General features: G+C 46.1%; 1 protein-coding gene across 4 annotated transcripts in view; it reads left to right on the top strand.

Moving 5' to 3' along the window:
• The window catches only part of ASB18 (ankyrin repeat and SOCS box containing 18), a 302,293-nt gene that overhangs the window by 263,076 nt on the left and 24,186 nt on the right, over positions 1–15,031 (top strand). For all 4 annotated transcript variants that reach the window (XM_078681372.1, XM_078681373.1, XM_078681374.1 and 1 more), the window contains exon 4: positions 2,317–2,430. In XM_078681372.1, coding sequence (XP_078537498.1) covers positions 2,317–2,430 — 114 coding nt within the window. The remainder of the gene's footprint in view (positions 1–2,316; positions 2,431–15,031) is intronic.

Genomic DNA, 15,031 nt, shown 5'->3' on the forward strand with positions numbered 1-15,031 from the left:
AGAATGTGCTCGATTATTAAAACTAGTAGTGGGGACTAGGGGGCTTAGTACCCCATCCCCATCAGTATTGCCAACATGTTTCTGCCGGAGTGGCCGGGAGTGTCCATGACATTCATCAGGGCATAAGAAAAAAGGGGCTCCTATCTCATCTCTAAGAGACTAAGATGAATCTACTTCTGTAGGTTGACTCTGGTCCAACTCTACTATGAAACTTTCCTGTAAAAAGATAAAATGTATAACATAGCATAAGTGAAACGTTTTTTGACTCACACTTTCATAGGACGAATCAGACAGCAAACATGCACAGGTTGCATTGAAGTGCATGTGTATTTGAGCACATGTGTCACTGCATACGTGGTGCTCAAAATTAAAATCAGTTGTGAGACCATACACAACCAATACTTACAATGGACTTTGGGTCAACCCATTGCTTACCACTGGTTGGCTTTCTTGTCAATCTCATGTGGTTGCTTCTTATTCAGTGGCTCTCCTTCCTCTTATTGTTCAAAACCAGGAAGTGCAAAAAATGTCTTCACATCACCATCATGAGGAGATCATTGATATCTTGTTGGTTATGAGTCGGGTCTCCAGAGAATTATCCATGTTTAAAATTAGCCTCCAGTTCCAGTACCATTAGCGTGGAAAGAGTGGATCTCTGGAATATTAGCCGCTCCTTGGTACTCACAATAACCATTCCCTGACAAAAGCTATTGCCTGTCAATGAGCTCTAGCTGCCAACATTACACACTACTAATAATACACAATGTACAGTATCAAGATGGCGGAAGGCGGAGCTTGTTCGGTCCTTGTGTTTTAAATAATGATAATCTGCAACCAGAGTACACAGGAATGTGTGGGTGAAAAAGTGAGCATGGCTTATCACATCTGTACAGTAAGACAAATGCAACACAATACATCTTTAAACATAAGTGTTTATAGGCACAATATTTTCACAATTTCGATTCTTGCATCATGAACAATATCGCCTCTTATTTATTTATTTATTTATTTATTTTATTCGATTTATATAGCGCGTTATACCCTGGGGTCTCTAAGCGCTTGTCCAAGTAGCACCGCTAAATTCCTAGGTGAGCACAAACAGACAGATTACTAGATTGGTACAGCCGGCCTTATAGCCCCACCCAGGCTTCCTGACATAGGACAGTTTTCAGCTTCTTCCGGAAGGCCATCAGATTGGACTCCCTGCGCAGATCGATCGGCAGATTATTCCACACTACAGGGAGAGTATTTGAAATCGCACGACCGCCCACCGTAGCTAATCTGGCGCGTGGTTGGGTGAGACGAGAGGCATCAGCAGATCTTAATGCCCTGCCCAGTATATATGGGGTTAGGCGGGTCTTGATGTATCCTGGGGCCTTGCCATAAAGTGACTTGTGAGCAATGCATAGCCCTTTAAAGAGCACCCTCTGTCTCACCGGCAACGAATGTAACTCGCGCAAGAGAGGGGACGCGTGCGAATTCCTAGGTTTCTTAAAAATGAGCCGAGCGGCGTCGTTCATCACCACTTGGAGTTTGTTAAGCAGTTTTTGGGGCAATCCTATATATAGCGAGTTGCCATAATCCAACCTTGATAGTATCATTGCGGAAACCGCCTGTCTCAAGGTTGAAAATGACAAGAGTGGTGCGATTTTCCTGAGTTGACGTAATAGTCCAACACAGGTTCCGACCACCATACTAACTTGCTTCCGCATGGATAGCTTATCATCCACATGAATGCCTAGACTTTTAACCGTCACTGCAGGTACTGGGGGTGGACCAAGTTCTAAGGGCCAAAACCCATCATGCCAAGGGCTGCCCGCCAAAGTGATAGGTAGAACCTCTGTCTTGTCAGGGTTAATTTTTAAAGAGTTCAGTGACATCCAGTTAGTTACATACTTAAGGATGTTTTGCAACCTTGTAGACACCCCAGGCACCTCATTCATTTGGATGAGGATTTGGGTGTCGTCAGCATAGTTGTATGCCTCTAGCCTTATCCCTCTAGCCTCTAGAGTTGTATGCCTCTAGCCTTATCTATTGCGTCCTAGAAGCAATATAAAAGGATTAGAAGAATAGGGTGTTTTTGTGGTTGTGTTAATTTGAAGACTTTTCTGCTGTATGGTGGGTACCACTCCAAGCAGAACAATATAAAAAGTGACCTCTTATAAATAACATCTCTGAATACATACTGACTAGCAGTTGACGTACACACTGCTCTAATGCTTCATACAATATTATCAATCAGACCATAGCAGTCCCCTTCCTGTCCTGCATTCACAGTCCCTGCCTTTTTCATACATGCATTTCTTGTCTGTGCAGGTGTTGCAGACCTGTGCATCCACCCCCCTGGTCATCGAGATCCTGTTCAATTCATACGAATCCATCAGAATCCCTGAGCGCTGGGTGGACACCATACCAGAAGAAGCATCTCAGGTAAGGCACAGCACACGCTGGGAAGCAGGTACTAGGCACGACAAGGATGTGTGGCGAAGAGGAGCAAGGGCAGAGTGTGAATGAGATCCATGAACGGGGAGCTGTGGATTTGTGTCAATTGTAAAGCACTGTGGGCTCTATAAAAGGAACAATAGGAGTAACTGCAGTGCTGTAGCACTGCAACTGAGGTGCATTGCTACAGCTCAGTCAGGCTCCCATCATTGTATTTCAATTCAGTTGAATAATATGGTTTATTTTCAGTTTAACACGAGCATTGACAAAATCTGCAGTTCTTGCCTTAATAAATGAATGAGAGTACACACACAATGGTGCTCACCCACACGCCAACATCATCCTTCCTAGTGCTCTTACACACACAAACAGATGGGAATGCTGTGATGGTGGTAGTGCTGGTACTAGTGGGGATGGTGGTAGCAGTGGTGGTGATAACAGTAGAAGTTGACAAGGTGGTAGTGATAGTATTGTGATAACAGCGGTAGTGGTGTTGATGGCAGTAGTGCATTACTGCACTACTCGGTGAAAGTGATAGTAGTGAGGAAGTAGTGCCAGTACAGCTGGTGATGATGGTTTAGGTGACAGCAGTAAGGGTGGTAATAGCAGGGATCGTCATGGTTTTAATAGTGGTGGCGATAGTTGTGGTCATGGTGCAGTAGTGGTGGCAATGATGGTGGTGGTTGGAGTGATAGTGATGACAGTGGTAGAGATAGTGGTAATGGTGATAATTGTGGTGGTAGGAATGCTGGTGTAGCAATGATGGTATTGGTGACAGTGGTAATCGTCCTGGTGGTAGTGGTGTAAGTCGTGAGGAGGGTTCTAGTGCTACTTGTGATGGTAGAGGTAATATGGGTGTTAACTTTTTTTGTTTTCCTCCGTGCCGTTGCCTTTGTGTAATGGGCATGCCTAGACGTGGGTCCCAGGTTCACTGTGACACAGGAAAGAAGCTATTTCTCACTGACTAGGCCTAACCAAGCCAAAATCATTTTGGGTTTGCTTGTGTTCCCTCCGAGAAGGGACCTAGCCTGGCAGTTCAGACTGGACTGATCCTGTTAGAGCACGACCAAGTCTGATTTGCATATGTCTAGTTCTCCAGTATTAGGGGTGTCTATCATAGATTCACATGCCTGAATCATTCCCCGTCGTCGGAGTGGGAGTCCCACGGTATATAAAAAAGCAATAATATGCTATAATAACATTGGAAAACCAGTAATTCCCAACCAGGAAGTAAAGTAGCCCAAGCTACAGTAGAAAAAACTTTCACACTCATGACTATCCTAGTCATTTTGTATAGTCCAAACTACAGCCAATCAGGCGACAGCACCCACCAGCAGGTTCTCCCCAGAGGCTTAGGCTGTCAGATTTTCTACAGCACGTCGTGTGAAGGGAGTCTCCCTGAGCTCTGCTCAGTTCTTCTCTATTTTCCTTCTGGAATCTAGTATTTTTTCAAGATGTCTTCCAAGAAATCTTTATTCAGACCTTGTGAATCTTGTGGGAAGCTTCGGCTTTGTAAAGAAGATCCCCACAAGAAGTGCATTTATTGCCTTTATCCTGAACATCAAGTAAAGGACTGCAAGATCTGTAGAACCTTCCCTCAGAAGACCCTCAGACAGAGAGGGCCGCCTGCTTTTGTGGCTACAAAAGCTTAAGGATTCGGTTTATCCTGCGTCTGAGGTAGGCAGTATTGCTTCTGGTTCTACTTCAGCCTCTAGGGAGAGAGCTGCTACTGAGGTGTTAACTTCTCCTGGGGCTAAAGTTGCTAAAAAACAACTTCCAGCTAAGGGGTCTGAGAGGCCTTCCTCTTCCAAGACTACTCCCCCTGTTAAGGATAAAGGTGGTCCATCTACGCCCCCGAGAAGATCCACCAAGAAGTTACCTCAGACATCTGAGAAGATTTTACCTCAGATTCGGCCCCTGTCGTCGACGACACCATCGTCGACTCCTTCGTCGTCGACGCTACATCTACATCGACGGTAACTTTTTCATCTCCTAAGTCACAGATGATCATGTCGACGGCGTCTTCATCGCCTACGATGGTCTATGTCACTGTTAGACCTCTTTCGTCGACGGCAGAATCTTCATCTTCTGCCATTGTCGGCGCCTCGTCGACGGCCTCTCTGAAGAAAATTCCGTCAACGGCACCGTCGACGACATCATCGTCGACGCTGGCCCTACCGTCGACGAAGAAGCTACCGTCGACGGGCTCGTCGATGAGTTCCACTCCGTCGACGACGAAGGCTCCATCGTCGATGAAGGCGTCGACGAAGATAACACCGTCGATGAAGTCAATTCCGTCGACGAAGTCAATACCGTCGACGAAGTCCATACCGTCGACGAAGCCGGCATTGTCGACGAAAACAACAACGTCGACGGCACCATCACTGTCGACGACGATAACCGCACCGTCGACGACGAGTTCGTCGTTGTCTAAAGCCAAATCCAGTGCCACAAGTTCTTCAGTGGACCCACCGTTGAAGCCGCAACTATCCTCTTGTACTACCTTGCAAGTGTGGTCGCCGTCTACGGTTTTTCAGACGCGAAAACCATCTTTGCTTCAGAGGCGTAGACAAACTTCTTGACTCTGAAGACAGTAAGGAGGATTCTGTACTTGGGGAAACCTTTGGTACGGCTACAAGTCCTTCCGAACTAAATATTAAGCTTCAGGAAGACGACCTAGAGGAACTGCAGTCATCTGAACGGATGACGTCCCCTGTAGCAAGTGTCTCTGCCACTCAGGTGCCAATTGCATTGCTCACCAACCTCCAATGCATGCTTGACGATTATTACAGGCAGTTTCCGCCATCTGAATCTACAGGCTCTCAACCTCCTGCTCCGGCGGTGGAAGTGCCTTTACCTGACTTTAGACCTCAAAGGTCTCCTCCACCGGCACCGTCTAATCAGCCAGAGGGACAACAGTCTTCTGACGAAGAAGAACAAAGAGAAGAAGGAGAGGTTGATGACATGTCGGAGTGGGATGAATATCAGGTGCAGACTCCTTCTCCATCACCTCCGGCTGCTTTGGACTCACCACCAGTAGACGTAGGTGGTTTTCACCTTTTAATGGAACGGGCTACTAAGCGATTCCATTTGGATATGGAACATACGGAGCAGGAATGTTTTCTCTATGATTTTAAGGATCAGCCTAGAAAACAAGTCAAATCTATACCTATTATAGACTTTATATGGCAGGAGGGTATTAAGGTGATGTCTACTCCAGCTTTCATACCCCCGGTCCTGCCACAGATTGACAAGAAATATAAGGCACTGGCAAAGTCACCTGCGTGCCTTATAGGGCAACCAAAACTGGATTCAGTTATTGTTTAAGCTGCTCAGAAGAGGTCTAGGAACCCCTCATCTCCAATTGCAGCCCCACCGGACAGAGATGGCAGGTGCCTTGACGCCATTGGAAAACGTGTTTCAACGATGGCAGCTACCACGGTCCAGGCTGCTAATTCATTGGCCATCTCGGGCAGATATGACCGGCAGATGTGGTCGGATATTGCGCCATACATAGACCAGCTTCCGGAGACCGCTAGATCTGAAGCGCAGAAGATCTTACTGGAAGGGGAAAGAATCTCGGCTGAGATTATCGATTCGGCGGTGGACGTTGCCTCCACTGGTTTCAGGCAATTAGCAGGTGCTGCTGTCTTACGTAGACAGGGGTGGCTACGATCTACGTCATTCCGTCAGGAAATTCAAACAAGGGTGTTGGATATGCCTTATGACTGAGACTTTCTGTTTGGCCCGCAAGTAGAAGAAGCCTTGCAGACAATTAAAAATGACACAGAAACGGCGAAATCCTTGGGCACCCTCCAATTTTGTAAACCGCCCTTTCGAGGAGCGAGAGGGTGTGGATCGTCCTCTAACAGAGGTGGATACACACAGCAATCCTCCTACAGACAAGGAAATCAGTGCTTCCAAACACAGCGCTATCAATCTTACGGCCAACGGAGAAATAATTATTCCCAGAACAGTGGGAAACCAGCCTACCGCGGAAAAGATAAACGTCAATGAAACTTGTCACCTGCCACCGCTACTGCCCCACTCTCAGGAAAAAATTGGAGGACAAATATCAAAATTTTACTCAAAATGGTCATCGATAACATCGGACAGGTGGGTCCTGGACATTGTGGCCAAGGGCCATGCCATAGAATTCGAACAATTTCCTCCGAATGTTCCCCCAAAGGGCCCACCTCCAGCTCACTTAAGAGAGCTCTTTGCCCAGATAAATTTGATGCTAAAGAAGGGAGCAATCGAGAAAGTACCTCAAACTGTGAGGGGAACAGGATTCTACTCCAGATTTTTCCTAATAAAGAAGAAATCCGGAGAATGGCGTCCGATTCTGGATCTCCGTGCCCTAAACAAATGTCTGAAGAAACTAACATTCAGAATGTTATCAGTACAGGAAATATTGCATCTTTTAGCAGCGGGGGACTACATGGCCACCTTGGATCTCTAAGATGCGTATTTCCACATCCCCATCTTACCTCGTCACAGAAAATTCCTGCGATTCAGAGTGGCTGGCAGGGATTATCAGTTCAGAGTACTTCCCTTTGGGCTGCCCTCGGCACCCAGAGTGTTTACAAAAGTCTTGGCCCCAGTAGCGGCTCACCTCCGGCTGGAGGGGATACAAATATTCCCATATCTAGACGACTGCCTTATCAAGGCCAGTTCTTACGAAGACACAGACAACCATCTACAACAGTGTCTAAACCTCTTTCGGTCTCTGGTCTATCCATCAACATCAGCAAATCCCAGTTGGTACCATCACAAAGACGGGCTTTCCTGGGAGCAACATTAGACACCCAGCTACTCCAAGCCTTTGTCTCGGACGAAAGGCAAGACAAGATACAGAATATGGCCCGGTCTCTGCTTTAAAAAAAGTCAGTTTCAGTCCGACTGTTCAAGTCTTTCTGGGGATGGTATCGTCATGCATTCCGCTAATACCAAATTGCCGACTCAGAATGAGGCCTCTTTAGGAGGAGCTCAGCTTACAATGGCTACAGGTCTCCGGCTCCTTCGGGGATCTCATCCAGATTACACCTCGCCTGCGGGATTCCCTCCGCTGGTGGACACAAAGAAAAAATCTACGACAGGGTTGCGCATTCCTTCAGGATACGCCGAACTTTACACTCACCACGGACGCATCCCTCGAAGGCTGGGGAGCTCATCTTCAGGGCCTGACAATCAGCGGCAAGTGGAGCCCTAAGCAAAGGTGTTGGCACATCAACCTCTTAGAACTGAGAGCCATCTTCCTTGCACTCAAAGCATTTCGTGCAATCATCCAGGGTGCCAATGTGTTGGTGCGCACATACAACAATACAAGCATGCACTATGTCAACAAACAAGGAGGGACAAGATCAGCTCTCTTGTCGCAGGAAGCCCAGGAGCTGTGGGCATGGTCAATACGACACAAGATCAATCTTCATGCGGTTCATGTTCCTGGAATGGAGAACGTACTTGCAGACACGCTCAGCAGGACAACAGTGTCCACTCACGAGTGGGAACTTCATCAGCAGACTGTGAATCGGGTCTTCCATCTATGGGGTCATCCAGACCTAGACCTCTTTGCAACCAAGAACAACAGCAAATGCCGATTCTTTGCAAGTTGGCATCCCCACAAAGACTCTCAGGGGAATGCGCTTTTGATCAACTGGTCTCTGATATATGCGTACGCTTTTCCACCAATACCGCTAGTTCCCAGAGTCCTGCGGAAGATGAAGAAGGAACCATGTCGGTTGATTTTCATTGCTCCCAGATGGCCTCGCCAGTACTGGTTCACCGAGCTTCTTCTCCTGTCAGAGTGCAAACCGATTCAGTTGAACCCAATTCCGGAATTGCTCTCCATTCAAGATGGCCAGATTTACCATCCAGATCCAACGTCACTGAGATTTGCGGCCTGGCGCCTGCGTACCGCGAGTTCGCCCATCTGAACATCCCTGCGGACTGCAAGGAAGTTCTGGCCAAGGCAAGAGCACCTGCTACCATAAAGACGTACAGTCTTAAATGGAAACGCTTTTGTGTCTGGTGTCGCTCAGCTGGCATTCATCCTTTTTCAGATAAACCAGAAGAAATCCTGCCTTTTTCCCTCCATCTAGCGAGATCTGGATTGTCTCATGCAACCCTTAAGGTATTCCTAGCAGCGATTTCGAGATACCGACAAGATGGGACAAATTCACTTTATTCTACGAGAATTATACAACAATTCTTTAAAGGCCTTTTTAGAATGTTCCCTCCGGTACGTCGTCCACCTCCAGCGTGGCATCTCAACGTAGTGTTGGCGCAACTCATGCGTCACCCATTCGAACCTATCCATCGAGCCGATCTGAAATTTCTAACATGGAAGGTGTCACTGTTATTGGCCCAACCCTCTTCTAGGAGAGTCAGTGATATCCAAGCGTTCACTGTTCAGCATCCTTTCTTACAATTCACAAATGACTCTGTAGTGCTCCGCACTAATCCGAAATTCATTCCTAAGGTGCCTTCAGACTTTCATTTAAACCAACCCGTGATCTTAAAGACATTCTTTCCTAACCCACAAACACCTGCGGAAAGGGCATTGCATACTCTGGACATTAAGAGATGTCTGAAGTTCTATTTGCAAAGAACATCTACATTGCGCAGATCTGATCAACTATTTATCACCTATGGTGCAATTCGTAAAGGACAGGCAGTTTCCAAGCAAACGTTCGCAAGATGGATATCTGCAGCTATTGCCTTTTGCCACGCACAAGCAGGAAGACCATTACAAGCAGCTCCTAGAGCGCATTCTACGTGGGCAGTGTCTTCCTCTACGGCCCTATTCGCTGGAGTCCCTCTTCAGCACATCTGCAGAGCGGCAACCTGGGCCAGTCGCCATACTTTCACCAAACACTATTGTTTGGATGCAGCCAGTGAGGCCGATGCTTCAGTGGGTCGAGCAGTTCTACGAAATCTTTTCAACTAAGGTGAGCCTCTGTTTCCCACCTCCTATTACTGCTGTCAGACGCTTATTATGTCTCTATGCTGCACATGCTTAAATAATTGCATTCTATTATGCTTTTAATGATGTGTTTATTTACATATTGCATTGCTATGTGCTGTTAATGTTGACAAGCTTAAACTACCTGTAGCGTCTGCCAAGCACAAATATGTACTGCTATCTACTCTGATTCAGGCATGTGAATCTATGAAAGACACCCCTAATACTGGAGAAGAACAATAGTTACTCACCTGTAATCTGTGGTTCTCCAGTATTGGTGGCTTTCATAGATTCACATGCAACCCGCCCACCTCCCCTCAGAGGCTCTCAGGCTACTTTGGTTTACCATCACTCCTTGCGAGAAAATCTGACAGCCTCTGGGGAGAACCTTCTGGTGGGTGCTGTTGCCTGATTGGCTGTAGTTTGGACTATACAAAATGACTAGGATAGTCATGAGTGTGGAAGTTTTTTCTACTGTAGCTTGGGCTACTTTACTTCCTGGTTGGGAATTACTGTTTTTTCCAATGTTATTATAGCATATTATTGCTGTTTTATATACCGTGGGACTCCCACTCCAACGACGGGGAATGATTCAGGCATGTGAATCTATGAAAGATACCAATACTGGAGAACCACAGATTACAGGTAAGTAACTATTGTTCTTCCTGTCTAAGGTGGTATATCAGGCATACAAAAATAGACTGGAATGTGGCCCTGAGTAATCATCAGTGGCTGAAATTAATTCAAGAATTCCACCCATAGCTTTTTGTTTTCCTCAGCGTGACACCCTCGTTGCCAAATATGCCCAAATGTGAGTCCCATGTACTCTAGGCCATAGGCCAAAGCAACCACGCTATACTAAAGAGGCCTAACTTTGCTAAAACAAATTTAGGCTTGCTTATGTTTCCATTCAGAGGGGAACTAGCATAGAAGTTTGGTCTGGACTGTTCCTCTTGCAGCAAGACTAAGGCTGATTTGCATATGGCTGATTCCTGTCTGAGCTGGTATCGTTGACAAAAAGAACGACCTGGAAAGCTGCAGAGTAGTTAGCAGTGGCTGAGAATAATTCAAGCATTCCATGCATCACTTTTTTGTTTTCCTCAGTGGTGGTGGTAATGCAGTTGGAAGGGAGTAGTGGTAAAGATGGTGGTGATAATGGTATCCCTGGTAATAGGGTGCCTAAAGATGGTGTTGTTAATTGGTATTGGTAGTAATGATGGTGGTGGTAATGTAGTTGCAGTATGTATCGTGGTGGTGGTATTGGCAGGGAAGGTGGAAATGGTGGTGGTAATAGTACTTGTGGCAGGGATGGTGGTGTTAATAGTGTTTCTAATCGTGGTGATGGTAACAGTGGTAGAGATGATTGAAATGATGGTTGAAATAGTAGTGGCTATTTGTTTTGTTAATTGTGATGGAGGTAATGGTAATGGTGGTGGCAGTAACGAGGCACTATATCTTCAAGATCTGCGAATGGCTGTGTATTGCCACTTTATAATCTGTAGATAAGCATAGCCATGCAAGTTGGCTGCTGGGTGATCAGCACTGAGAAAAAACAAATAGCCAAGCAGAACTGGCGGGGCAGAACATATGCAGATGTCACTGGGAGCCACAGTAACAAGGATGGCCGAGTAGAGCAGGAGTGTGGTACAGGAATATTGTGGTCAGACTATCGTTTGACATAAATATTGTGCCCTAAATATAATTTACAAAAATTCCCCCCTACTAAAGTCGGTAACAGAAAATGTATACCCAAAGCGAATATATTTTTGTAAACAGATTTTCCGAAATGGTATTTATGTCAGAAGATATCTCTGTACACAATATTTTGACATACACCAAAGCAAGAGCTGTTAGCATCCGTGAAGCTCTCTCAAGCATAGTGGGGTAGAACTGGAGCTGGAAGCACTGTAATCAACAGTAAAACATGGAGAAGGAGGATGTATGTATTTTATTTTAATTTTAAATATTTTTTATAGACAGCGTACATGACTGTTGCGTGTATCACAACGCGTCACAAATTTACAGAGAGCAGAGCAATAATACCAATAATATCATATTTGAGAAAAAATACAGGATAAGGTAGTACAGTGAAACAAAGGATGTGCTTTACAATGATAAGAGGGCAGGGGAGATAACACAATAAAAACACAAGTATTATAGTTAAGAAAACTTCAGGATCATTGTTGGACTGGGCCCTTTTTGCACGTTCACCCCTAAACTTTTTGCATTTCTCCAAGCCTTTTTCTCTGTGTAGTGTTAGTGGTTTTAGGCCTCTGGGCACTTTAGCACTGTGGTCCAGTGTAAAGTGTGTGTGCTCCATGTTAAATTTAGTGAGAGTGGCCTGCCCTCCTATAGGAATGCATGGGGGATTCTCTGCTCAGTGTGTGTCAGTGGTAATTCCTGTTATCAGAGGAGCAGTATTGTCAAGTCTGGTATGTATGAAATTGTGAGAATAAATGCGGCGCAATGGAGTGCCCAGATTTATTATGACTATGTGAGAAATGCCACTTTTAGAAGTTCGCATTTCTGTGTGCTATGTGTCTGCCTGCCTGATGTGAATTGCATGTCTGGTTTTGGAGGGACAGAGCAGACTGAGACAGACGTGGGTTGAATAGAGAGATCTGCATTTGGAGTATGGGGAGGGGTGGCCCTTTGATCTGAGCAGGGCTATGCCTGGCAAGGTGAATGATGGCTTCTCTGCCCACTGTGCGTCTGATGGCAGACAACCGCTTCCTCAAAGGCAGGATGCAGCCTTGTAAACAATGTGCTCCAGGACCTCACCAAACTGGTTCTGGCTGGGTTCAGTGACTTATGACTTTTGAGAAGAAAGTCTTCTGGTGGTATAAGTAAAGGGGCTGTGACCCCATGAACTTATTCCGTTCCATGGTGCTCTTCTAGGATGATGTGCTGTTCCTGATCCTGCTGGGGCATGCTGCTGCTGGGGCCCAGGAGGAACTGCGATGAGTGCTTGCCACCCTGGGCCCTGCATTGCCCCCTTGATTGCTGAGGACTTTTGCTTTTGGAGCTATGTCTCCCTGCGCCCTGTGAGCGCCATATTTTAATTCTTTCCTGGAGGAAGGGAAAGGACTATGAAACTTCCATCCGTCTTGCTGAAGCAACTACCTAAGAGCCTGATTTGAGCTTGCCTCCTGCTGAAGTTTCAGGGACATTAGACTTCACCCATCAGCTCTTCCGTGATTCCTATTTGAGGGTAATTCTCCTTGCAGGTGAGGCTTCTGTTGAGAATTCCAGAGCCTCTGGTTCTTCTGCGGGCTGAAAGTCATCATTATCGCTATCGTGGGCCGCCACATGTGAGGACCTGTTGCCGCTGAGAGCCTGCATTTGCCTGTGTTACCAAAGTCATCGTTATCGCTATTGTGGGCCGCCACAGCTGAGGAGCTGTTGCCGCAGAGAACCTGCATTTGCCTGTGTTACCAAAGTCCTCATTATCGCTATTGTGGGCCGCCGCAGCTGAGGAGCTGTTGCCGGTGAGAGCCCATATTTGACTGTGTTACCAAAGTCATCGTTATCGCTATTGTGGGCCGCCACAACTGAGGAGCTGTTGCAGCTGAGAGCCCGCATTTGCCTGTGTTACCAAAGTCATTGTTATCGCTATTGTGGGCCACTGCAGCTGAGGAGCTGTGCCGCTGAGTGCCCTCATTTGCTTTCCTACGAGAATCATCCTTCCCGCTATTGTGGGCCGCTGCAGCTGAGGAGCTGTGCCGCTGAGTGCCCGCATTTGCCGTACTACGAAAATCATCGCTGTTGTGGGCTGCTGCAGCTGAGGAGCTGTGCCGCTGAGTGCCCGCCTTTAAGTCCCGTACTTTCACAGCAGTGCAGCACTTAGTGCCAGCTGCAACGTTTAGGTCTGTGCAATTGCCCACATAGATTCTGCTGCATTGGCAGCCGCCCTAACACTTTAGACATAGGGCATTTTGAGCCCCTTTGAGAAGGCCAGTTGGCCAGGGGGACTGTTAGGTTTGTAGGGCGCCAGGCCCTAATGTGATGGATGTGGTGCTAGGAAATCTGATTTATGTAGTATGATTTACGCACCCTGTTTTATGCCTCTAAATGTGGTTTATGATTATGAGGTTTTGCATACTGTATTTATGTTTGAGTTATCCTCTACTGTGGTTTATTCTAGTGAGATTATTTCCTAAGGTGAGTTATACTTAGGAGGTTATGGTCTAATATGTTTAGGCTTATGAGGTTGGCGCAGGATATATTTCACGCCTAATGTGATACTCTATATAATATGATTTATGTTACAGGATGATGCTGAGTCCAGACTTTTGCCAGTAATTACTGGTTGTGTTCTATGCTTATTATATGTTCTCCATTTACTATCTTTAATAAGTGATGGTTCTGACATTGGTCCAAGTGGCCTTGTCATGTGTATATAATCCCCTGTAAATATTGCCCAGTGCCAGTTGGCACAGTGTATATTGTGTGATTACTATTCTAATGTGTTTTATGATAATACAAAGGCTATTGTTTATATAACCTTGTGTGGAGTTCCTTTTGTGGTGTGCCTAGTAAGTTGTTGCTGTGTGGGTTGCGCAAATCCTTTACACATGGCCTCCGGGATAAGCCTGACTGCTCGTGCCAAGCTACCAAGGGGGTGAGCAGGGGTTATCTTTAGCGTGTAACTCCCTTGCCCTGTCTAGAGTGGTGGTTTCTGCCTGGCTTCGGCGCAAGCCCTAGCCAACCAGAAATCCCATTTCTAACAATCATGCAGTGTCAAGAAAAGGGAGGGTAGTGTCAGGACTGATAAGACGAAAACACAAAGTAGTCGATATGCCATAGTCATGAGGAAAAATTGAGGAATCAGGATGGGTATCTTAAAATCACGGGAAAAATGTTTTCATAAGGAGTACATTGATTTCTTTGATGAAGGATACAGTTGAGGGATTCATTCTGACTTCAGGGTACAAGGGGTTCCAAATTCTCAGAGCAATCCCAAAGAAAGATCAGTTGTAACTTTTCTTCTTGTGGAATCTTTGAGGTTTCAGACGTAAAGTGTTGGAGCTTCGTGATGATCTGGAACCACCAGAATGTTCAAGCTTCTGAGCAAGATATCTAGGGGTTTCAAAGTGGAGGGTTTTTTGTGTCATGCAGGCTATTTCTTCGCTGGGTTCTTGCCTTGTAAGGAAACCAGTTGAGGGTTTTCCGATTGGGAGTGATGCGGTTGTTTCTTTTTGAGCCGGTGATGAGTCTAATAGCAGAGTTGAGCGAGGCTCTCAGAGGAGCCAGTTTGGGTCTGGGCAGTCCAGAGAGGGTTGCACTGCCATAGTCCAACCTGGGAATCACTAGAGCTTGCACTGCATGCTTGAAGATGTTATGGGGGCGGTGATTTTCTTAGGATGTTCATTTGGTGATTCACTCCTTTGGTGGCGGCACTGATGTGTTTGTGCATCTTGAGGTTCTGGTTGAGAGTTAATCCCAGTGATCTCGCAAAGTAAATGACTTGTGAAATGCAGCTGAGGGCTGTTAAATGTTTCAATCATTCTTTAATGGCAGGTGACTGGTATGGTAGGGCGATTAGGAGAAATTCAGTTTTTTACGTATTTCGTTTGAGGTGATTAGATGCTAGCCAATTTTTAGTTTTCTGAAGAGTTGTGTTGA

This window comes from Lissotriton helveticus, chromosome 3_1 (genome assembly GCF_964261635.1).
Source record: "Lissotriton helveticus chromosome 3_1, aLisHel1.1, whole genome shotgun sequence".
Taxonomy (NCBI): Eukaryota; Metazoa; Chordata; class Amphibia; order Caudata; family Salamandridae; genus Lissotriton; species Lissotriton helveticus.